Source organism: Myotis lucifugus, unplaced genomic scaffold, assembly GCF_000147115.1.
Source record: "Myotis lucifugus unplaced genomic scaffold, Myoluc2.0 scaffold_160, whole genome shotgun sequence".
NCBI classification, from domain to species: Eukaryota; Metazoa; Chordata; class Mammalia; order Chiroptera; family Vespertilionidae; genus Myotis; species Myotis lucifugus.
Window position 1 is genome coordinate 99,802 of NW_005871208.1, and position 25,314 is coordinate 125,115.

The window sequence follows — 25,314 nt, forward strand, 5'->3', positions numbered from 1 at the left end:
ATTATCCAGGCAGGCTTTTTTGAGGGACTGACCATCTAGCGTTAACTTTTTTTTTTTAATGTTTTTTATTTCAGAGAGGAAAGGAGAGGGAGAGAGAGATAGAAACATCAATGATGAGAAAGACTCATCGATTGGCTGCCTCCTGCACGCCCCACACTGGGGATCGAGCCCAGAACCCTGGCATGTGCCCTGACCAGGAATCGAACTGTGACCTCCAGGTTCATAGGTCGACACTCAACCAATAAGCCATGCCAGCCGGGCTAGCTTTAACTCTTTACATCTTCTTACATCCCACACAGACAGCCTGTGAGGCCCAGTCTGTCTTCCTTGAAAGACCCTGCAGTTGAGAGAAAAGGAAATCAAAACTTTTCACACCCATGTTCACGGCTGTAAAGTATCAAGCAACCTCAGGTTCCCTTCAATTCTCATCTCCAGTCCAGAAATCAGTCCACATCTTCTCTAGTTCTTAAAAGGTCAGTTCCTCCTTCACAGCCATCCCCAGCACATTGGACATCTGTGATATTGTGATTTATAAGAAATATATATGTTAAAAAGAAAACTGCAGGCCCAAAATGGCATTATTAGTGCTAAAAGCCCATGATGCCAAACCTAGATTTAATACCTGATCTAATTGCAGTTTTAACCTCTCCCAGAAATGTAATCTTAATTAACCTTAATCAGGCTGGAATTTTCTGATCAAGCACCGAATAAATAAGACTAATTAACCAGTAAGTAGAAGGAAGTAGCAAGACAATCTACATAATAAAAACCCTTCCACTTTCCTACCCCTGAAGAAAAGATGTTCTGGCCCTAGCCGGTTTGCCTCAGTGGATAGAGCATAGGCTGGCTGACTGAAGGGTCCCCGGTTCTATTCTAGTCAAGGGCACATGCTTGGGTTCTGGGCTTGATCTCCAGTAGGGGGCATGCAGGAGGCAGCCAATCAATGATTCTCTCATCATCATTGATGTTTCTATCTCTCTCTCCCTCTCCCTTCCTCTCTGAAATCAATTAAATATATATAGATGTTCTGGCCCCCAAATAATCATCTTTTCTTTCCCTAATAAATCCATCTTCTATAAAATCCCTCTATTTTGTATAACCCCTGGGAACGCCCTTTTAGGTGCTAGATGGGATGTTGCTCAATTGTGAATCACTGAATAAAGCCAATTAAATCTTCAAATTTACTTGGTTGAAAATTTTGTTTTGTTTTGTTTTTGTTAATCCTCACCTGAGAATATTTTTTCCAGTGATTTTTAGAGAGAGTGGAAGGGAGGGTGAGTAGGGGGAGAAGAGAGCGAGAGCCAGAGAGAGAGAGATTGAGATTGAGATTGGGGCCTGGAATGGAACCTGCAACCCAGGTATGTGCCCTTGATCAAGGATCAAATCCGAGACCCTTTGTTGTGAGGGCCCACACTCTAATGATTGAGCCACACCAGCCAGGGTGAAGTTTTGTTTTTTTAACATATGTGGTAGGCAGTTAGACAGATATGAGCAGAGCAGGAATGATGGGCCAGGTTACAGAAGGTCACTAGAACAGAAAGCTCCAGGTGTCTAGCAATGGGCAAAACTGGGAAAACAAGGACCTCACCCCCAGGGTAACCTTTTCTCCCCTAGCATATAGATGGTCATGCAGTTTAGACCCGCTGACCTTTCATCTCACTGGTCATGCAGTTTGTATCCCCCTGACCTTTCCTGCCTGGCATGTTGCTGGTCATATGGGTTAGACCCCCAGCCCTTAGAAGAGAATAGCTCTTAAGCCTCCAAGACAATGAGGTTCTGACTGACCCACATCAAATACATCTAGGCCTCAGTCGTGTTTCAGCTCCAGGCCCAGAAAAAAGAGCAGAAAAAACAGACAAGTGACACCATGGCTGACATTAGGACCAGCTACATTGACTAATGACTTCCTGCCCTGGCACTGACCAATCAGTAGAGACCATGACCCTGAAAGGACACACCTAGAAAGCTGATGAATATTCTCTTGGGATCCTTCCCTGAGACCTCCAGTTAAATAACCTCAAGATTGAGGACCCAGCCCGGCCAGTGTGGCTCAGTGGTTGAGTATTGACCAATGAAGCAGAAGGTCAGGGCTCTATTCCCAGTCAGGGCACATACCCTGGTTGCAGGCTCGATCCCCAGTAGGGGGCTTGCAGAAAGCAGCCTATCAATGATTCTCTCTGGTCATTGATGTCTCTATCTCTCTCTCCCTCTCCCTTTCTCTCAGAAATCAATAAACACTTGGAGTGCGGGAAACGAGTTAAGTCGGCTCGTGTGAATTGCGCGTACTCCGCGGGAGCCGTCTTTAACTCGGTTCATATAGATTTGCGGTGGAGTGCGGGAAACGTGTAAACTCGGGCTGATTGTAACTGCGTATTACCAAATATTTGTTTGTAATCCACCCTTTTGGTGGATGGAACAAAACCAAAAGACAGAGCCATCTTATATTTTGGCGGGAAATTCACCCGCACTCCAAGTGTAAAAATACTAAAAAATAAATAAAATTAAAATAAAAGACTGAGGACCCAGTGCAGCTCTCTGTAGAGCATACCCCTGCCTTTCCATCCCCCTTTCCTTGGGGACATTTTCCTTGTCTCTGAAGCTCCAAGCCCCGGCCACCTCCCCCACAATCTTTTTTTAAATTTTTTATTTTTTGCCTCTGTAACTTGTTTCCTGAACTGATTTCTTCTACTTCTGTGACATAAACTTGCTCTTTCAGTTTGAGTCTTGGCTCTGAATTCTTTCTTAACCAGAACTCAAGTGCTGAGATTGCTGAACGGAGGTTCAGTATGACTCCACTGGTCTAACACCTCGTGCCATTACTGCTGCCAACATACATATTTGGTCAATTGAATGACCAAAATACATGTCTCATCTATGCTTTGTCTTAGTCCACAGTTCCTGGTTCACAGTTCCACAAGTCCTCGGAATTTCTAAGCCTACGAGCATTGGGAGCATCTTTTGTTATACCATTTGGCCTCAGTTCTTGAAAACCTTAGGAGCCATAATGGTGAAATGGGTCTTGCTTTCATAACAAGTCCCTTTCCACCGCAACTACCACAAGTAGGCTTATGTTAATGATGTGACTTTTGGAAAGAATCCAAGGCTGGGGACTGGTTGCAAGGAGAACCAACTGTGAATACAGGGTTGAAACTTTTAGTTTCACCCCCAGATGTCGGGGAGGGGACTGGAATCTGAAGTGGAGGGTGGTCTTGTGGAACTGAGGCATTTATCTGTGAAGCATTTATCTTGTGAAATCTAATGCTATCTCCCCAGTAGATAGTGTCAGAATTGAATTGAATTCTTGGGACTTGCATGTTGGTGTGGGAAGCTACACACACACACACACACACACACACACACACACACACACTTTGGAACTGGGTCCAGAAACCCAAAGGACACCCTAGATAGACCTGGGAATAGAAACTACAGCTTCTCCACAAACCCGCTGCTTTAAAACTTCCGGGGCCGACTGCCAGGAGCCACACTTGACAGGTCTGAGCCAGAGATATCAGCTTTCACTGACTCTTCCGATGGCAGCTGCCTCTCTCCAGTCAGGGTCCGTTGCTACTCAGATTCCATTCACTCCCACATATCACAGTCTGAACCCTGTATAGCTAAGCAGAATTCTTTCTCCCTGCTTCCTCCCAGGAGCCTGAAGTCAGGGTCTCCGCTCTTATCATTTCCTTGAAGGAGAGAAAAGGAGATACATTCAGTCATCTGTCTGAAATTTGCCAAGCACCTACTGTGTGCCCCTGGCCTGGGCACTGAGGAGCCACAGACTAGTGTGGAGTCACTGACTAGCCTGGGGTCCTATGTACCAGGAGGGACAGCTAGTATTAGGGTTGTGAGATCTGTGCAGAGGTAAGTGCTGGCTTCTATTTAATTTTTTGCCCCATTATTTCACAGTTCCTCTGATCCTTAAGTCTTTTTTTAAAAATACTTTATTGTTTTTTTACAGAGAGGAAGAGAGAGGGATAGAGAATTAGCAACATCGAATAGAGAGAAACATTGATCAGTTGCTTCCTGCACACCTCCTGCTGGGGATGTGTCCGCAACCAAGGTACATGTCCGGAATGGAACCTGGGACCTTTCAGTCCACAGGCCAACACTCTATTCACTGAGCCAAGCCAGCTAGGGCTGATCCTTAAGCCTTACATCAGAATCTTAGACATTTCTTGTCCCTTGGGTAGAAGTGGGGTGATGGAGCATGATCTAGAACCCAGCATAGTGCCTGGCTCAAAAATTCTGGTTGGGTCAGAATCAAAGGTGATGCCTTGCTTTCACCAATTTAAATTATGTAGCCCAGACCTCATCAATACCAGGTGGGTAGAGGGGGGAGTGGGAAGGCTGCAGGGGGCATGGCATAAACCCTACTCCTAGGAGTTAGACAAGCCAAGAGCGAAACCTTCACTATAGCTGTGCTCTTCCAGCTCTAAGCTCAAGTATCAGGCCTAGCCTAACATTTGCAGGCCTGAGGAAGAGCACAAATAAAGGTCCACATACCATATATCTAAATTTTATAAAGGGCAAACCAACCTAATTGTGAATGATCTAGCAGCTCATATTGATAACCAGACCTTCAAAATGACCTAAAAGGTCTGGCCAGCATGGCTCAATGGTTGAGCATTGACCTATGAACCAGTTCCTGGTTCGATTCCAGGTCAGGGCACATGCCCGAGTTGTGGGCTCGATCCCTAGTGTGGGGTGTGCAGAAGGCAGCCAATCAATAATTCTCTCTCTTCATTGATGTTTCTCTCTCTCTCTCTCTCTCTCTCTCTCTCTCTCTCTCTCTCCCTCTTCATCTCTGAAATCAATAAAAAAAATACTTAAAAAAAATGACCCGAAAGACTGGGTTTGAATTTAAACTTCAAAGAGTCCTTGAAGTTTTGTGCTAGAATATTCTCCAGCCCTGGCCCCCAGCCTATGGCCTGCTTTCTCTTCCCCCTTGCAGCCCCATCTCACACTGCGTATACGTTTAGACACTCTGGCCTACATATTCAAGCTCCATCCACCCAGATCTCTGACAAGCAGCTGTCCCTTGGTCACTTCTTGAGTCTAGGAGTATGCACACCAACAGGTCTGTTGTCAGAACCCAGAGAAAAGGGGCTGGAAAGCGGGCTTGGCAAGGTATTCTGGGGCCCTAGGGACCAGGAGGATGGTCTAGAAAGACAAAGGGCACATCCCCTTGACCCTGCACCCCATGGGCAGGGTCGTGGCTGGAGGGCCAGGGGCAGGGCCTTCTGAAGTGGGAGTCCAGAGCACTGACCTTCACCCTCTTGCAATGGCATTTTCCAGGCCATAAGCTCTGACCACAGGGCAGCTCACTGATACTTCCCTGGCCTCTGACAGGAGCGCCCTTATATCCCCACCCGGAGAGGTGAAGGAGAAACAAGCAGACCCGTACAAAAGAAAAATACTGTTTATTCCACACAACTACAGCAAGTGTTCCTCCCTCCCCAGCCCTCACTCCAGCCCTCAGCAGGCGGTGCCCCATGTCGGGGGAACAGTCAGAACCTCCGCGTCAGAGCCTGGCCTAGGAGACAGGAGGGGAATCCAGGCATAGGAAGATGACTGGATTGCCAAGGACACAAAAACATCAGGGACTCCCATTCCAAATTCAAGTGAGTTCCTCCATCTATTTGGCCAAATTCTTTCCCTGGACCCTGCCGGGATAAAATACCATGCATAGCACAGGGTCAAAGGCCTCAGCTAGTTCACCAGGCCATAGAAAGTTTTGGTCTTTCTTTCATTCAAAACAAAAACAAACGAAACCACAAGCAAACAGTAAAACATGTTCTGCCCTTTCTCCTGCCTTTCCATGGCAAAGGAGCCATTGAGCTCTGGCTTTAAGTCCAGAAAGGTGCTTTCAAGACAAATTTATATCAACTCCTTTAGAGTCTGATGCTACCAAAAACAAAACAGAAAACCCACCTCAGGGCCACAGCTGCTTCCCAGGGTGGGGGATGGAGGTGGGGGGTGGGGGGTGGGGGGTGGCGGTGGTGGCGGCGGTGGTGGTGGCGGCCTACAGTGGGAAGCAGGAGAGAGATTGCAGGCCAGTAAGCTCTGCTTTGGGCATATTTCAGGGACACCCCACGCCCTCCTGCCTGGGGAATTCAGCTTGCAAATATTCCGACCCTGGTATTGTTCTTCAGAAAGACCTACCCGTTCTTCTTGTAGAGGAGAAAACGATTTAGCTCTACCTCAGCCTCTGGAAGACGGATTTAGACGAGAGAGGAGCTGAGAAAGCAAGGCCCGGCCTAATTTAGACCAGCAGCAGTTCGTGATCCTTTTCCTGCCCTCACACCAGACAGATGGCGTCCTGCAGAGCCACTGCCCTGGGCACAGCCTGGATTATATGCGACTCCCAGGGTTTCCACCATGACCCACCTGGAAGGAAGCATATCTGAACGCAAGTGTTTGAGGGTGAAAACCTGTCTCTCTCTCATTCAGAGAGTTTCAACCGGTGGGCCACAGACATTTTTTAAACATGCACTACTTGACTATTTGGTCAGGGGCACTGACCTCCTTTCCCTTAGATTGTCAAATTTAAAAACGTCAACAGGCAACACAGAACAATAGCCATCGGTGTGACCGAATCAAAAGTATACCTACTTTTTTGTCAGATTGGCAAAAAATATATTTTTGGGTGTGCTGCAGAATTATAGTGATCCCTTTATGTGTGCCATGAGATGAAAAGGGTTGAAAACTGCCGCTCTAATTTATTGACGTGTAAATCGCTGAATCCTTAAACTCCAGTACTTTAACTAGTACTGAAAACGTGTTTACAATCCTCCTCCCTTCTTCTCACCGAGACAGGTTGATAACCTTGACCTTGAGTGTGGAGCCTCCCCTTGGAGACATTTTTTCTTGGGAAACTGGGGCGGGCAGGATGCCCACCAGCTTCCTCACTCTGGCAGGCCTGTTGGTCCCAATGCAGCGGGGCGGGAGTGTGTGTGTACGTGTGGCAATTTGACACACAACTGTCTTCCCCCTGGCAGGGCTACCAAGAGGGTGGCCCCGCTGGCACTGCAGGGCCTGGGAGGGACCAGCTGCAGGCAGGAAAGGAAACAGCATGCGGGTGAAGGCCAGGCTAGGAGGTGGCTGCCAGTGACCAGCAGAGCTGGAGATGTGTTCTCGCCGGCAGTCACTTCCTCAGGGGTACCATGCGAGGCGCAGGGGAAGGCAGCTGCTAGAGACCCGGCTTTGTAAGGACAAGAGTAGTGAAGAGAGGGGGTGGCTGACCCCGTGGCTTGTGGCCCTTTAGGGATGCTCTATACAGCAAGGCTGGGCTCATCTACGCCAACCTCTTGGTGCTCTCTTGACTTCCTGGAGTCACAGGCTGAGTTCCAGGGGTTGTCCAGCCACAGTGAGGCTGGGAAACCCAGGAGCTCGGATGAGGTGCCAACCCCCAATGTGCCATAGTTACCCTCTCTAGAGGCAAAACCCCTCCTGTCCCAGGGATATTCTTGGTTCAGCGGAGTACTGGGGAGATTTCTTACACAAACACAGGGTCTAAGACTCGGGACAAAATAAGGTTTCTCATCCAGTACCCAAGGCTTAAAGCTACAGAGAAAATTAGAGTTAAGTCACCTTCCACAAGAGACTTCTCTGGGCTGGGTGCTGGCCTCTCCCCCAGGCCTTGCAGTCTGGTTTATTGTTTCGTTTGCCTTCTGAGAAGACCTGTCTTGGGTTGGGGAAGAATATGAGGACAAGAGGGTCAGTATTTCTTTCCTCGTTTTCCTCCAAAGTGCCTGCTTACTTGGGAAGGGGATTTTCCAGGCTGCAAGTTCTCTGAACTGTTTTTTTTTTTTTTTTTTGCGGGGGCGGGGGGGTGGGGGGTGGTCCTGGGCAGAGATTGGATTACAATCTGGAAGAATGGCCTTATTTACTAAGTTCCCGACCTGCCACAGGCCTAGGTCAACTCCACAACAGCTAGAGTTCACTGATGTTTCCTTCCAACATGGATTACAAAAGAAAAGGTTCTGCTTTAGTGCAATTTTCCCCCAGAGAACCAGGGAGGGTGGGAGGGTGGGAGAGCAGGTGACCTATCCTGGCCCAGGGCTGTGGGATCTCCTGACTTTGAAGTCAAGGCAGACACTGAGTCTGACCTGAGCAGCACATCACACTTTTCAGAATTGTGTCTCTTGAGTCCTTTCAGGGCATAGTGTGCCTGCAGGCCAAGGGGCGAGGCTGCGGTTCTACTGGACGAGCTGCCATACCTGCCACACTACACAGAGGAGCGAAGAAGAGAGGGTGGAAAGAGGAGCCATCGAAAACAAGAGCTAATGGCAGTCTTTAGGGGCTGCTGCAGCCCTGCCCCAACGACGGGGATTTTCTGGTTCCCAACCAGAATTCACCCTTCAAAAACCACGTTAGCAAAGTGCTTCTTTAAGTGACACCACAAATCCCCTCCCTCGGCATGAGCAGCCCGGGGCCTGGCGCTCTCAGTGGGCCCCTCTGCCCTCCCCACCATGTGCAATATGTGGGGGACAGGAGGGAGGCAGCTGACGGGCATGCACACGGTGGAGTCTCGAGACCCAGGACAAGCACAGCCACATGTACCAGAATGACGGTGCTGTCACAGCCGTGGCTGCAGCCAGGTGCCAAGGGACAAGTACAAAGTGCTGGAACGCAGGGCCGGGGGCCGAGCCCTAAGGGATCTGAAAGACGTTCAGCTTGCTGGTGTTCTTGAGCGTCTGGCGCCGATTGCAGAACCAGACCCGCACGACCTCCCGGTCGTAATTGAGCTCCTTGGCAATCTCGGTGATCTCCTGGCCAGTGGGCAGTGGGTTCTTCTCGAAGTAGGCGTTGAGAGCCACGATGGCCTGGGGGGTGAAGGAGGTGCGGCGTTTGCGTTTCTTGGAGGGCTCCCCTCCCACAAACTCCATCAGGTTCTGCTGGCCTTCCTGGTTCCGGAGTTCGGCTTCATTCAGCCACTTCTCCAGCACCGGCTTCAGCTTCTGGGCGCTCTTCGGGGTGATGTCCAGCTTCTCGAACCTGTAGGTGACCCAAGCCCAGGAGGGGACAGTGAGTGTCTTACTCCCCACACCTGGGTGTGAGCACTCTGCTCCTCACACCCCCACCAAGACCCCTACGCTTGGTGAAACCCAGACTTCTCAGACTGTCCTGTATCCCAGGCCATAACAGAGGGACCATCCCATGGCCTCAGTTCAGTAGTGCAGTGATAACAGTGCGACTGCTGCCTGGACAACCACTCCAGAACTTTCACCACCAGATAAGTGAGGTCCTTTGAGGTGCTATCTTGAGAGGTCTCCCGACAGGGCAGTGGACGTCATGAGCCCTGCCCTCCTCTAGTTACCCTCTCCTAGCAGCATCACTAAGTCAGAGCCCGATGTGACTGCAGACTTCCCAACACAGCAGTGAGTCTACAGTCTCTCTAGTCTGCATATGGAATTGGAAGGCAGATGGAACCTTGTGGCCATACTGAGCCTCATTCTTGTTGGAAACCCTCTACTACCCCTCCTATGATACTGGCACCAGAGCCAGCTTAGACGCTGCACACAGAAGCCAGCCACACCACTTTAGGGTCATGCCTTATGAAACGGGGAGATGAGAGCATGACAGGGTGATGGTGGGATAGAGTTGAGAGCTAAGCCAGAACTGAAGTTCCCACCTTTGTGACTAATTTCATAAGCTGTACTCCTTTCCCTCTAGGATTCCTAATGGATTAGGGTCTTAGGTTCCCAGAAAAAGACTATCTGCTTGCCCTAATTGGTTTGGCTCAATGGATAGAGCGTTGGCCTGCAGACTGAAGGGTCCCAGGTTTGATTCCAGTCAAAGGCATGTGCCTGGGTAGCAGGCTCGATCCCAAGTAGAGGGCGTGCAGAAGGCAGCTGATCAATGATTCTCTCTCATCATTGATGTTTCTGTCTCTCTCTCCCTCCCTCTCCCTTCCTCTCTGAAATATATATATTTGAAGACTATGAGCTCAGGATTGGAGGATAAACATCAGAGGACCTGGTCAGTCTTTGGCTACTACGGGTATTCATTCATATCTTATCCTTAAAGCAGCCTTCCTTATTTGGAAGAAGGCAGGAGCAAGGGAGAATAAAGGGGCACCAGGTCCTGTGAATACCTGGCGGCAGCAGGCCCCTGAGCAGGCCCTGACCTTGCCCAGGGAGCCTTACTCACCGGCAGATGGCAGACTGGCTGTAGGCCGGGCCTTCCGTCGCAGTCAGAGCCTGGCCCACCTGGGTCTGTGTGAGGCCCAGAGACAGCCGCCGGATCTTAAAGTTCTTGGCAAACTCCCGGATCTCTTCTAAGTTGATCCCATCCTCATCCAGACTTGGGTTATGTGGCTCTAGGCCAGAGAAGAGAGCAGGGGTGAGTGCAGAGGACACATAATCATCACTGCTGATCTAGCCCATTGCCTGGCCTGGTGCAGAGGGATGAGGACATTTGGCAAAAGGCCCACATACCCTTAAGACCCTCATTTACTTTGTCCCCAAGACAAGTAATGGAGGAAAGGGCCCTGGACCAACCTGTCTGGAGGTCGGAGTCTTGTTTCAAGTTTGTCAGCTCTAACTGTCGACCCTCCCCATTCCCCCTACTCCTGGCCCCCAAGCACTCCTGTTGGCCATCCACATTCCTCAAATACTGGGAAAGAACCACTGGAGAGACAGCCAGTGGGGAAACAGCCTCCACTATCATCATGCCTAGAATCCAGCTTAACAGGAATAAGAAAGCCAGTCTCTGGCATGGAGCACCTGTCCTTCCCCTTTGGACTCCAGGAAGTTTATTAAGAGCAGCATTCAGCCCTAGCTGGTTTGGCTCATGGGATAGAGCATCAGCCTGCAAACTGAAGGGTCCTGGGTTCCATTCCAGTCAAGGGCACATGCCCGGGTTGTAGGTTCAATCCCCAGTAGGGGGTGTGCAGGAGGCAGCCAATCAATGATTCTCTCTCATCATCGATGTTTTTCTCTCTCTCTCTTTCTCCCTTCCTCTCTGAAATCAATAAAAAATATATTTAAAAAAAAGAACAGCATTCAAAGATGTCAGGGGGTCTAAATAAATGCCTCTCCCGTTCTCAGCCTCCTTCAGGAGCCACTTACTGGACACCAACTGGCTGACAGTGGGCGTCTCTGAGCAGGTAATTGGGATGGGAGCAGAGGCCGATGGTTTGGCCGCTGGGCCTGGGCTGGCGATGACCACTGTAGGCGGGGGCACGGCTGGCGTAGGCTGGATGGGCTGCACCTATGAGAAGAGAGCCAACAATCCCCTATCGCCTACCTGCCCAGCTCAGGGGGTCGGAGTCCCTGCATGGACCAGAGACAGGGGCAAAAATGGGTATGACATCCACACTCCTCCCTGGGCCCCATAAAAAGCAAGACTAGAACCCACTTATTACCACCCCCAATGATAACCCCCTCCAAAATAAGCACAGCAACATGTTCCACCAAGCGGGGGCCCCATGGCCACCTGTGACACAGGCAGGTCAGAGGCTCAGAAAGGTCAATACACTTGGTCAAAGACCCTCAAGTGTCCACCCTGAGAACTGCTCTCAAATGTCTGCCCTCAGAGGAGAAACCTAACCTGCTTTTAGAGCCTCCCAGGCCCAAACATCCACTAATAGGGAACCGGCAAGTGACATCTGGGACTTCCCTATTAAAAGAATAAGGTATGATTCTTAACTGCCTTGGAATACTGACATGGAAAAAGCTCAGAGTCATGGTGCTAAGTGAAAAAAAAAAAAGCTTCCTGAAAAGTTCAAATTTCTCTAGGATGGGTCCCGTTCCCTGGATTCTACCTCTTGGTAGCTCTCAAGTCCACTGCCTCTTTCTTCTCAGAGCCTTAGCCTTAGGGCAGGGTCCTGGTCTCTTGCTAGAACTGTTTCAGCTGCCTCCTAACAGGTGACAAGGACTCAAGTCTCACCACGGTCCAGTTCTTGGCTCCTCTAGCGACAGGAAATTTTTTTAACGTACATTTAGTTAGCCATTTCCTCGCTAAAAACCCCTCCATGACCCCTCACTAGCTAATAATAGTGTTAACATTATTTTTCAAGTGCTTCCTGTGTTAATTGCCTATGTGTAATCTGTCCTTCAATACTCATAACCTTCTGCAGTGGATCCTCTTATAATCTCCATTTTACAGATGAGGCTAAGGGGTTATTCACAAAGCTGAGAAGCAGCACCCCACCTTGGAGGATCATGGGCCCCAACACCTGGGAACTTGTTAGAAAGAGGAATTCTTGGGCCCCATCCAGACCTACTGATACGAAAGTCTGGAGCGCGGCCTGGGAACAAGCCCCCCAGGCGGTTCTGACACTCAGGTTTGCGAACCCTGCACACTAGACTTCTTGCAGTTTCCTAAAGATAAAATACTCTCTCATTCAAGTCATCCCTTTAGATGAGCTCAATGTCCCTTCTCTACGAAGCCTTGTGGAACTCCCCAGTCTGTGGCGAGCTCCCTTCTTTGGGTCTCTTATCCTGCCCCATCACAGTCTTTGTCAGGCTGCCTGTGCTTGTCCCAGTGCCATGCTCCCTAAGGCTAGGAAGAGCATCTTATTCATCTCTCTATCTTCCGCACCTGGAATCTAGCAGGCACTCAAAAACTGCTCCTAGAAGGAACAAGTAAGTGACTAATCAAAGTTACAGAGTGGAGGGGGAGAGGGGTGAAGGGGGAAGAGGGAGGGGATGCAGAACTAACCTCCCAGAGCACTTCTAGCAGTTTTTTCACCCTGGAGCTAATCAAGGCCGTTTACTTCGACCACTCCTCCCAGGCCTTCTCAGAATGGCACTAGCTCCTGAGGGTACATGGACAAGTTTTTGGTGTGTGTGGGTAGGGGGTCAGCGTGTGCGTGGCGGCGTTCCCTGGGCAGAGCATAGTGACTCATGTGAGCCTTCTACCCTGGACCTCCCCAAACTTTGGGGAGGTCCCTGCTTTCTCAGGGGCTTCAGAAAATAATCATGTCCTGCCCCTGGTCTGAAGAGAGGCCGCCCATGCCAGATAGCACCGCCTGCCCCCATTCCCAACCCCAGCCCTTGTACCTCACTCTTAGCAGGGGACTCGGGCGTGCTTGGCTTCCGGACAGCCACAGGTGGAGGCAGGGGGTTGCTGGCCAGGGTTGCAATCACCTGGCCCTGGGCGTTTAACAGCAGCTGGGGGGTCACAGCCTGGACCTGCAGGCTTTGGGCTGGTGCTGGTGCTGCCACGCTAGCTGAGTTCACTACCCACGGAAGCGTTCCAATAACCTGGGAGGAAACAAGGCAGGGACTCTAAGTGTGAGGCCAGTGTCCAGCTCCACCTCCAACCCAAACCCCACACTGGTAGGGGAGGCATTTAGATGAATCACTTAACCCCTGTGGACCTCCGTTTCTTCCTCAATAAAGTGAAGGATTCACAGACTGGGGGCTGCTTCCTTTGTTTTATCTCCAGAGCTGTGATGGAGCAGGAATGGGTCTGCATGTGGAGTCAGATGGACCTGGATGTGAATCCCTGCTCTGCCACAGTTTAGCTGTGGCTTAATCTCTCTGAACCTCAGCTTTCGTCCCTGTAAAATGGGAATAAAAATCTCTCCCTAATAGATCTGTACTCAAAACAAAGTGAGCTGGTGTATGAGAAAGCACCTAGCACAGGCCACGAAGTAGGTCCTCCATAAATGAAGTGGGTGTTCGCCTCCACTAGAGTGGGTGCCTCCAGGGCAAGGCAGTGGCTATGCCCCTGCCTGCTCTCAGGATCAGCAGGGAGCGGCCACACAGGAGATAGGAACAGCAGTCCGACACCCTGTTTGAGTTTCGATGACCCTCAGCCCAAGTCCTAGTGCCCCTGCCAGCTTGTCCACAGCCCCCATCCCTCAGCCCTGGCTGTGACCACTTGCCTGTCCCTGAGCATTGGTGAGGATCTGACTGCTGATCCCTGGCATGCTGGGAATGGCGTTGGCAATGACCGGAGTTGTCGTGAGGGAGCCCAGGATCTGGGTCTGTCCCCCGAGGGAAGCAGCACTGATCTGTGGGTGGAGGAAGAGCTTGCTCAGAGACCAAGGGGACAGAAAAAGCCCAAGGCAGAGGGAAGAGGGCTCACAGGCATTGGGGTGGGGAGGTAGGGATGTGGGGCAGATAGGAATGTGAGCTACAGGCCCATGTCTACCAGCTGAATAGTATCCAGCACTAGGGGTGCCGGGGGGTCAACCAGGAAGGGTGGGGTCAAAGCCATGGAAGAGTAACTGGCTAATCTTTCAGGCCAGGCCTGGGAGGATAGAAGCACCAGACTGGAGTGGCTGATGTGATTCTAGTCACATCTAACAGCTCCACTGCCAAGCCAGGACAGACATTGGCAAGGGGCCGTGAGCCTCTAGCTCCACCTTAGTGACAGCTCACAAGTTTGCAATCCCCAGACATCATCCCACCCTCCAAGGCTGGTCCAGTGGCTCAGGTTCTGGAGAATTTGCCCAGCCCTCTTGGCAGAGGTTGTCTGCTCTTGTCTGGGAGGGACAGGCTGGCAGCTGCAAGGAGAAGGCTTCAGAGGGAGCCCGTCTCCGCTGATGTGTTGGAAGACAGCTGTATTCAGGGGCCTGGTCCTCCACCTCTTTCCTCCCCGCATCAGTTCCACCCGGGCCCAAGATTCGATCCAGCCCTGATCAGCCCTGGGTGAGGGCAGCAGCAGCTTACGATTCCTGGGCTAAATGCGAAGCTGGCAGGCTGTAGGGTGATCTGTGGGGGGGTGTCCACTGGCTTGGGGGCGGGGGCGGTAGCGGTGGCAGCAGTGGGCTGCGGTAGAATGGCGGGCGTGTTCTGCAGCAGCGGCGGTGGCGGGGTCTGGAACAGCGTCTGGGCCTGTGCTGGTGGCCGGGGCTGGACGGGCGAGGAGGCCTGTACCGGTGGGGCAGCTTGTACGGGTGCCGGCAGAGCGGTGTTCAGCACGGCCGCTGCTACGGAGCAAGGCAGAGACAGAGGTGCTCAAATGCCTAGCCGTAGCCCAGAGCAGCTCCAATCCCAAGGGATCTGGCACAAGAACAGAGGGGGCTGGGGCAGCGGGGAGGGGGGCAGGCAGCGGTGATTCCCTTGATCCTTGCTGGGGGCAGCACACGTCACATCTCTCATCCCCCCTCCCTTGGGCCTGGAGAAGTGCAGGTTCAAAACCAGAAGTTGCATCTTCTTGCAGTCCTTCTCAGGAGGCTGGTCATGGGGTGACTTCTGGCGTGGGGGGAGAGGGGCAGTCTCAGACAGTTGGCTGAAGTAAGAGAGGCCGGATGGTGTCCTGGCCTAGAGTCCCGAGGTGCTGCAGCTCTGTGGCTGGGTGCCTGGGACACCGGATCCAGACTCCAGGGCTGTGGCCCTGGGCGGGCTGCGGGTTCTGAGTCCGACATGGCAAGCGCTCGTGCAGGAATGGTAGTGGTGGGTGTTGGGGGGCCTGGTGCCGTCCTGGGGAGAGTTGCCGTTACCTTGGAGACTGGCTAAAGGTGGCTTGAAAATTCCCCCCGTAGGAGAAGCAGCGGTCAGTCCTGGGAGGGCGGCCACGGTTGCTGTAGGAATTGTCCACACGGCCAGCCCCTGCTGACCAGCCACTTGACCTGCAATACTGATGGGGATAAGAAGAGGTTGAGTAACTGCCCCTGCTGGAACCATAACTCCTGTCAGAACTGTGGCTAAGTTTTCCTGAGTCAAGACCTGCAAAAGCAAACAAGATTTCAAAAAGAAAAGAAAAAATAAAAAAAAAATCAACATCGACAGCGCAAACACTGGGTCTCTCTGACCCAGCTGAGCACAAACAAAGCATTCTGAGGGCAGTGGGGGAAAGGCCGCGTGAGGACGGGGAGGAGACAAGCCCTAGCTGGAGGCTCAACCTCGAGTGGGGTGCCCGTCTTCAGAGAAGCAGCCCAAATCGAGGTCAGGACCTGGCCTTGCTCACAGGACAGCAGAGGGTGCACGGGCCTCTTCCACTGGACTGCTGTCCCCCAGCCTTCCCTGGGCCCTTGCCCACAGGACCAACACTTTGTGGCCAGAAATCAAGGGGCAAGGGCTAATGGAACCAAGTGGTCAAGGGCTCACAGAAGCTTCTGAGAAGCTCTGATGGAGGCTCCCCTTGATGGATGCCTCAAAAATCTGTGCCTATAGCGAAAGGTCACAGGGAGTTCAGCATGCCTGGAGGATCCTGGAGGCAGCCCGCTGTGCTGGGGCTGCCCCCCTGGCTCTAAATGAGGACTGTGAACAATGCATTAACTCTTCCAGGCAGCCACTGGAGGGACGGACAGGGTGTTCACTCATTTAGTCATTGAACAGAATGGCCTGTGGCATGAACGCGTTAACGTAATCTCTACCATCCTTGCTGGACCCAAGGAGACTACCCGGCAAAGGCAGATCTACTCTTCCCAGTGGGCCTGATCTGGGGCAGGGGAGAGGCCAGGGGTGCCTAGTAGGGGACTCCCTCTCTTAAGTCACAGCCCCGTCCCTGTCCTGCCTCGTGAGTGTCCAGATCCCATAGCCTCTCCATGGTGGTGGTCCCATGTCTTGCTTCTGCCCACTGCTCTGTGTCCGGCTCCCAGGGGTGGCTCTTACCTGGGGGGCAGCTTGTATAGCCAGCGGCGTCAGGGTCTGCGATGCCTGAGGCTGGCTTGGGGGTTGGCTGAAAGTGGCGACAGCCGGGGCAGGACTCGCAGGGATCCCCGGGAGTGACTTCACTTCACGTGGCATTGAGAGAAAGGACAAAGGGTGAGCCTGGTGTGAGCAGAGGGGTCACTGGACTAGAATGTCCTGTCTGCAGCTTGAAGTGGCAACTCTCAGCCTCACATCGTATTTCCGCATAACCCGAGACCAATCACTGGCTTTCCCTGGCCCAGAAGGCAGCTTCCCCAATGCTACCGTTAGTGAGACTAGGAGGCTGGACAGCCCTGTGCCAGACCTAGCATGTGGGCCCTCTTCTTCCCGCATTTAGATGAAGAAAATGCAGGCCTATGCACAGCTAGGTGTCAATCTCTCATTTCCTGGCTCTACAGAACACTGTGACCTATGACCTAACCAGTCGAGGGGTCTGAAGGGAAGAAACATGTGTCTGGGCGGGAAGGAGCTAGATAGCATCAATGGGAGCAGCTCCCCCTGGCTCATCCAGCAACCGGACCATCGCTCAACCCGCCTGAGGCTACTTTCTGGATGCAGGTGCTGGCTTGGAGAAGCAACAAGGACTCTGAAGAATGAAGTCCTTGAAATGACAGTCCCTGAAAACTGGACATGTCTTTGCCACACTTAGGGTCACAATGGCGCTCCAGGCCAGGTAGCTTTTTTTGTTTGTTTGCTAATCCTCACCCGAGGATATTTTTCCATTGAATTTTAGAGAGAGTGGGAAGAAGGGGGGAGAGACAGAGAGAGAAACATCGATGTGAGAGAGACACATCGATTGGTTGTCTCCCACACTCGCTCCAACCAGGACCAGGGATAGAGCCCGCAACCCAGTCACATGCCCTTGATAAGAATTGAAACCAGGACCCTTCAGTCCGAGGGCCGACGTTCTATCCACTGAGCAAAAGCAGCGAGGGCCAGGCCAGGTTGCTTTTCTCTGCCAGTCCCTGAGGTCTGAAGTCTGACGAGCAGCTTCAGTGAGTTTCTAAGGGAACTTCCCGTGAACCAAAGCTTTTCTTCCAGGTTACAGCTTCCTCTTGCTACCCTCATTTGTGAGGTATTGGGAATCCCCACCAAGAATTCACACAACGAGGAAAAGGGTTATTACTAGAGGCCCAGTGCACGGATTCGTGTACTGGTGGTGTCCCTCAGCCTGGCCTGTGCCCTCTTGCAATCTGGGACCCCTCGGGGGAGGTCAGACTGCCGGTTTTGGCCCAATCCCCGTAGGCGGCCTGTGGGGATGGGGCCGGAACCGGCAGTCTAACCCCCCCTGAGGGATGTAGTAGTGCTCGAAGCGGTAGGCGGCCGGGGAGGAGCCCAAGCCCGGGCCTGGTGCCACACCGCTCACGCTCATCCTGGCCCCACTGCGCCTGCTGCGGGCTCGTGCCCAGTCCCGATCAGGAGAGGCTGCACCACCGCAGTGGCACTCGCCAGCTGTGAGCCCAGCATCTGGTGTCCATCACTTACCTGAGCGGCGCTCCCTCTGTGGGAGCGCACTGACCACCAGGGGGCAGCTCCTGCGTTGAGCATCTGCCCCCTGGTGGTCAGTGCGCATCATAGCAACTGGTCAACCGGTCGTTTGGTCATTCAGTCAACCGATCGCTTAGGCTTTTATATATATAGATGGCGAGACATTAAAAGGAGTCTAGGTATTGGACGATGGATATTAGACCAGATCAATGGCCTCTTAATACTAGCTGGACATGGATTTACTGAATCAGAATGTCTGGAGTGGAGGCCAGTAACCTCTTCTCTTTTTCTTACTTTTAATTTTTTATTTTTTAACTATAGTTGGCATTCAATATTATATTAGTTTCCAGTGTATATCATAGTGATTAGACACTTTTATAACCTATGAAGTAATCACCCCTAGAGGTCTAGTGCCCCTCTGACATCATACTCAGTTATGACATTATTATTGACTATATTCCCTATGCTGGACTTTACATCCCGTGACTATGTGCCTAACTGGCAATTTGCGCTATTTAATCTCTTTTTTCTTTAAGCTCCCTTGTGATACAGCACACGCCAGAGTGGGAACCATGCAGTTAGATAACCTTCCATACCCGCATTCCCAGCCCATGTTTTAATCTGGAAAGGCACCGATCTAACTCAGGACTGTACTGTTCAAAGTGCATAATAAAGAAATTCAGATTGCTTAAGGAATTAAAGAGACAAGCAAGCAGCAACAAAAGCCTTATAAAATACTAAGTGGGGGGGGGGGGGGGTAAGTGAAAACCGCAGAGGGGAGATGCATTTCCAACTACTGAAAAAAAAAATCAGAAAAGAGAAAATTTTAAAACATTTTGCTTGACAAATATAATGAATTATAAAAAGGAAAGTGAAAATAGGAATATGATAAACATGAGTGATAAAGCTTACCATCCAAAGAAATGAGATATTCATTTAATTAGAATATATTTCCAAAGTAGGACCAAGAGTTCCAAGAGTTTACACATATTTAGGCTTTTGTCACTTCCTGCTACACTGTTTTTCAGAAAGACTAAGCCAGTTCACAGAAACATCAACCATGTCCCTTTTCTCCACAGCATCACCCAGGTTAGCTTTTATCACTGCTGAGTTTTCTGGCTTAACAGGCATGCAGTACCTTATAGCCAGTTACGTTTTCTCTCATTGATAGCAAGAGTTTGTATTTTTTCATGTGATGACTTCTCCCTATATAAACAATTGATTTCTCTTCCAAAAGAATTTGGGTGGACTATACCTCAAAGAAAAGGAAAATTCAAAAGACCAGTAGAAAGATATTCAAAACAGCACTGGTTATGATAACAGAAAAACAGATAGTTTGGCAATAGTCAAAACCAGAACAGGTTTGTGAATCTACGTCAATAAAGGAAAAAGGTATCTGAAATAATATAGTGGTCAGAGTTATGCTACATAGTCTACCCTCGGTGGTCACAAATATAAAACTGTGTATGTGTGACAAGGACCGGGTAGTAATTTAGACTGCCATAAATCACTAGATTTTTCTCCACCCTGAAAAAGTTTCCTATTACTTTGTTTTTGTTTAATATATTTTTATTGACTTCAGAGAGGAAGGAAGAGGGAGAGAGAGATAGAAACATCAATGATGAGAGAGAATCAATGATGGGCTGCCCCCTATCACCCACACTGGGGATCGAACTTGCGACCTGGGCATATGCTCTGACGGGGAATGGAACTGTGAACTCCTGGCTCATAGGTCGACGCCCAAGCGCCGAGCCATGCCGGCCAGTACTTTGTTTTAAGAAGAAATGCTTAATATCTAGCAAGGTCACATTAAGACCACAGTCCACGCCGGCAGCTTCTTAGGGAGCAACATCAAAATACCTCCCTTATCTGCTTGACAATGATTCAAATTCCTTTATCGAGAAAAATTTTGTGAAAGGCTTAAGTATACCAACCTCTGAAAGAAGATGCACACTACCACTGACACTCATGCTAAGGTGTAAATAATTGGCTCAGGATCTATTTCCGAGAGCAGGTTTGGGTAAGGGGCAGATTAAGACACCAGAAGAAATGAGATATGGAATTTCATTAAAAGGATAAAAAGGGAAGTCAGGGCGCTGTGGATAAACCTGAGAAACCTCCCAAGTTTTCTGGAAAGGGGCTCCAACCCCACAATGGAAAGGGATGGGAAGGGTGGCTGAGGCAACGGATCCTTGTCTTCCCTGCCTGCTCTCCAGGGCAGGGGTCCATGGGAACACGGGTAATGCCCCATCCTGGGCTCAACACGGAAGCAGAGCATTTCCAGGCCAGGGGGAAAGGGTCATGTCTCTTGTCATTTCTTTATTCAAAAGTGGGGGAAATAAGCCAAGTTACAAGGGTCCCAAGTGAACCTGCGCTCTATTTTGCAGGTAGAGCATAGGACGTGAGTTCCTGCAGTTTCCTTGTTAAGGAGTTGCTGTTCCCCAAAGCCTGTCTGTCCTCCTTTGCTGTCTTCTTGGCTCCCCCTCTTAGCCTACACCCACCAGCCCAGATCTCCAATCTAAGGAAGGGAAGATACGCAGAAGACAGGGGGAGATGAGTCCTGGTGTTCTGGGGAAACTGGCAAGGGAGGCCTCGGGCTTCCTGCACCAGGAGATGTCTGTTCTGTAAGGTGTTAATGAGGAAAGCCAATGAAATGGTGCCCTGTGGTCAGAGAGCAGTGCCTGGTACCAGACCCGGCCTCTAGAACAGCTCTACTGCGGGTCATTAGGGAGACAGAGTGGGTGGATCAGCCACATCCATTTCCACGGGGAAGAATCAAGCTCATGCCCTCAAGTCATCTTTGGAGGACAGCAGAAATCAGTCCACCAGGCTGACTCACACCAGCCCAGCTGGGAGTAAGGAGCTGGCATTCTTCAAGGTCCTACCTGACCTATATCCTTAGTCCAAGGTAGGTAAGATGCCGCCCAGCCCCAGCTTCTGGGGCCTCCCACCTTTTCCACAGCAGGTACTGAGTTGGAAGGGCTGGCGGGATACTGAAGGTCTAGGCCTCTCTGCACTGGGGCTGAGGGTCTGGTTTAGAACTAGGAGCCCTCTCTGAGGTTTATACACCCCCTTCAGCCGAGCCCTGCCACTCTCCACCCACCTCACCCCAATCCATCCCAGTTTAGGTCTGGAAGTGACTGGAACCAGAACTAAAGCTCCAGGGACAAGGAGTGCAGAATGGCCCTAGGCGCTGACCAGGAAGGAGTACAGGCCATGGCCCAAGGCTGTCCAGTGGACAGGAAGACGACAAGACCCTAAAGCCGCCTAGGCCCCAAGGACTTGTGCTGGCTCCCCCGGGAATTACAGACAGGGACCAGGGTGGAGCAATGGCCTCGTACCAGTTGCCTCCGCAGAAGAGTCTGGGTTGTCTGGCCCAGCTTCACCAGCAGGTTCACTGGCTTCAGCAGGACCTCCACTCTGGCAGCCCTCGGCGGCCACACCCTCCAGTCCTTTGCCCTCCTCCTCAGCAGGGACCTGGGCATCCACTCCAACTTCCAGCACGCGGATGGTCTCATGGCCTGACATCACGATGACCTGCAAACAGAGGACAGGGAACACTGTGGGGGAGGGGCCATAGAGACCCCCCTGCCTGGTGCCCAGAGCTCTAGGTATGATTTCGGGAGAGAGGAAAGGGTAGACGTCCTGGCCCAGCACTGTGTGCTCTGTGAGAACTCCAGAGCCTGGGGCAGGCTGCGGCTCCCTGCTCCAGAGAAGGAGGGGCTAGCAGAAAGGCCCTGGGGACGGGACAGGGGGCAGGGCCTGACACAGCTGGAAACGTCCCACGGAGCCAAACCCCCGGAGGATATTTCTACTTGGTCCTTTTCTTGGACTCAGTTCAGGGCGTGGTAAAAGTCTATTCCACAGCCTTGCAAGGATGTTCTCTTGGCTGCTAGGATATTGGTGCGTGGCTCTGAGGGCCCCTAACACAGCATCCACTGCGTAAGCTGCGCCAAGAAGCAAATCCGCTTCACGTCCCTTTAAATCTTCAGAGATAAAGCAGTGGAACAAATGCTCCACAATGTTGAGTCACTTTTTCAGCTCGTGATTCCTTTATTTCCAAAACTCTGGGGTAAAGGCCAAGATTTTCCTACAGGCTAACTTCCTGCATCCTGAAGGCGGAGCCTCTCCCACCCCCTGGCCCGGAGCTCGTGCCCTGTGGCTACAGTTGTGCCATCTGCTGTGGGCCTGCTCTGACCTGGAAGGGCGCCTCCATGTCCCAGCAAGGCGGGAGGCGCCTGGGCCTCCTCAGGACAGGACCTTCCTCCCCTGCTCAAACAACCAGCTCTCAGCTCTCTAACTCCAGCACTCAAATGCTTCCAACTGGGCCATTCAAAAATCAGGGAGCCTGTACATTGAAAAGCTCTGTGCCCAGCTCCCCTACATTTGGCCTACGCCTGAAGCTACTCACACAACACATTCCTTAAGCCTGAAAACTGGATCCAGCCAGAGACTCTGCCGGAAAAAGTGACAATGTGACCCATCAGGGGAGCTGGAGGGAAATTAACCCCCAAGCAGTTGCCTTTCTGACTCAAACTTGACCTATGAGGGACTTCAATTACATTTTAGGAGTTGTTCATCTTTTTTCTCCTTTTAAAAATTCATCTTTGTTCTCCTTTTCAGTGCCCTGGCCAGTGTGGCTCAGTTGGTTGAGCATTTTCCCGTGCACTGAAAGGTCACCGGTTTGGTTCCTGGTCAGGGCACATACCCAGTTGTGGGTTTGATCTCCGGTCGGGGTGCATGCGGGAGGCGACTGATCCATGTTTCTCTCTCTCTCTCTCTCTCTCTCTCTCTCTCTCTCTCTCCTTTCCTTCCTCTTCCTTTCTCTCTCTAAAAAAGATAAAAATTAACAAAAAACATTTTAAGTTTACATAAGTAATAAATGGTCATTGTAGAAAAATTAGAAAAAATATATAAGCAAGAAAAAATACTAAGAGCAAATTACCTCCCCCCAAAAAAAGCAAACAAAAGAAAAACACAGGAAAAGAAAGAAATAAGAGCAAATTACCCAATGTCCAAATATTTCTCCATGTAAGATTATACATATTTGTACATTTTAATTTCACTTTTTAAGATCACAGCTTAGTCTGGCTGGAGTGGCTCAGTGGTTGAGCATCGAATCATGAAGCAGGAGGTCGGGGTTCAATTCCTGGGTTGTGGGCTTGATCTCCAGTAGGGGATGTGCAAGGGGCAGCTGATCAATGATTCTCTCTCATCATTGATGTTTCTCTCTCTCCTTCCCCCTTCCTCTCTCTGAAATCAATAAAAAAAATCTATAAAAAAAAAACCTGTAGCCAGTTTTGCTCAGTGGATAGAGTGCATCAGCCTGTGGACTGAAGGGTCCCAGGTTCAATTCCGGTCGAGGGCACATGCCTGGGTTTTGGGCTCAATCCCCAGTGGCGGGTGTGCAAGAGGCAGCCGATCAGTGATTCTCTCTTATCATTGATGTTTCTATCTCTCTCTCTCCCTCTCCCTTCCTCTCTGAAATCAATAAAAATATATTTTAAAAAAATAATAAAGTCACGGCTTACATTCCCAAATTAAGCCCCTGAGAAATCCTAACTGGTAACTAAACCTGGTCAGGTGAACTGACCATGTACTTTGGTAAGAAACAGACAATGAGCCCTAACCGGTTTGGCTCAGTGGATAGAGTGTCAGCCTGCGGACTCAAGGGTCCCAGGTTCGATTCCGGTCAAGGGCATGTAACTTGGTTGCGGGCACATCCCCAGTAGGGAGTGTGCAGGAGGCAGCTGATCGATGTTTCTAACTCTCTATCCCTCTCCCTTCCTCTCTGTAAAAAACCAATAAAATATATTTTAAAAAAATTTTTTTTAAAAAAAGAAAGAAACAGATAATGAGGGGCTTTATGGGGTCTTCCTACTTCCCCACACCCCTTGGTCCATCAACCTCACTCCCCCACCTCTTCCTGCCCCAGAAGATACCTGCTCATTGACGGTGAGAGATGACTCTGGGCCAACTCCTGGGTCCATGGTCACTTGTCAGGGTGGGGTGGGGACCAGCCAACACCTAGCACGCCCTGTGGGGTGAAATGGTATGGGAAAAGCAAAGGCTGATATGACACAGTCGTACAAATTCCACACCATTGCAAAAAGTCCTAAGTAGAATGGTAGGAAAAGAAGAAGCTAAGTTCTCTCAAGTATTTGTAGACGGAAAGTATTCTAAGGACTTTACAAATAAAGTGTCTTGCTTCCTACAGCTTCCCAGGAGAACCTACACTCAGGGAGGTGGGAAGGAAGAAGAACCAGGGTGACGAGAGAAGGGCCAGATATTGTCCCTGGGTGTTCCCCCATCCATTGGGAGAGAGAAGACTCAGTGGAACCTAAAGTAACTCTGACCCAGACACTCAGAACCTCAGACCTGGATAAGGAGCACTCTGGGTGTCGGAGTGCTTCTCAGGGGAGGAGTCTGAGCAGACCTCCTGGAAGAGAGGGTCAAGACAGGAATACATTAAAACATTAGTCTCGCCTGGCCAGTGTGGCTCAGTGGATTGAGCATTGTCCCATGCATCAAGAGGTCACTGGTTCGAATCCTGCTCAGGGCACATTCCAGGGTTGCAGGCTCAATAATCTCCAGTAGGGGGCATGCAGGAGGCAGCCAATCGATCTCTCTCTCTCTCTCTCTCTCTCTCTCTCTCTCCCCCTCTCTCTTCCTCTCTAAAAAATCAATAAAAACATGTTTAAAACAAAACAAACAAAAACATTAATCTCAAACTTCAATGTGCACGATCAGCACTGGAGCACTTATTACAAAAACACAGGCCTGGATTCACCCAGAATAAACATCCCAGAGAGCCTGACCCAGCAGGTGGGACCCACGGAATCAGCTCTCAGGTGATCTTGTGGCTGTGGCCCAAGGACTGGGCTTTCCCACTGGAGGCAGGACAGCATCCCAGACGGCAGCGCAGCCTGCCGAACGCAGTGGAGTGGGAGAAGCCCTTGTACGAACAGGTTGTCTGGCTGGAGCCACAAACCATACAGTCATAAGAAATAAAGGTAATAAAGGGGACAGATGTGTTTGGACACTTATATAGAAAAGACAATTAACATTTATTTTGAGTGCCTACTGTGCTAATAAGCGTTTTATGTAACGAAGTCATGTATTACTCATGCCAGTTGGGGGCTGGCGACATTATTATCACCATATAGATGAGGAAACTAAGCTCAGAGAAGTGTTCTGGATTCCTCACCTTTCCCTTCACCCTCCTCTTTCATCTCTGCATCATTTGTTTGTTTTACTTTTTTGTGTTTTT

General features: G+C 50.6%; 1 protein-coding gene across 8 annotated transcripts; it reads right to left on the reverse strand.

The window, feature by feature from the left end:
• Nucleotides 1-183: 183 nt before the first annotated feature.
• POU6F1 (POU class 6 homeobox 1) lies at nucleotides 184-25,314 on the reverse strand. Of its 8 annotated transcripts, none has more exons than XR_002830954.1 (12): nucleotides 25,252-25,314; nucleotides 23,987-24,081; nucleotides 21,386-21,581; nucleotides 16,518-16,639; nucleotides 15,404-15,629; nucleotides 14,631-14,890; nucleotides 13,841-13,969; nucleotides 13,011-13,214; nucleotides 11,076-11,217; nucleotides 10,156-10,324; nucleotides 8,566-9,000; nucleotides 184-514 (listed from the first exon to the last, which is right to left on the reverse strand). XR_002830954.1 is itself a non-coding variant. In XM_023759697.1 (12 exons), the coding sequence occupies exons 3-12, from the start codon at nucleotides 22,462-22,464 to the stop codon at nucleotides 8,655-8,657; spliced, it is 1,803 nt and encodes a 600-aa protein (XP_023615465.1). In that variant the 5' UTR covers nucleotides 22,465-22,499; nucleotides 23,987-24,081; nucleotides 25,252-25,272; the 3' UTR covers nucleotides 7,830-8,654. The 8 variants fall into 8 exon arrangements, 6 of the variants coding, with proteins under 6 accessions (XP_023615465.1, XP_023615464.1, XP_023615468.1 ...); XR_001349578.2 differs by lacking the exon at nucleotides 184-514 and adding an exon at nucleotides 5,993-7,687; XM_023759697.1 differs by lacking the exon at nucleotides 184-514 and adding an exon at nucleotides 22,456-22,499 and having other exon boundaries at nucleotides 7,830-9,000; nucleotides 25,252-25,272.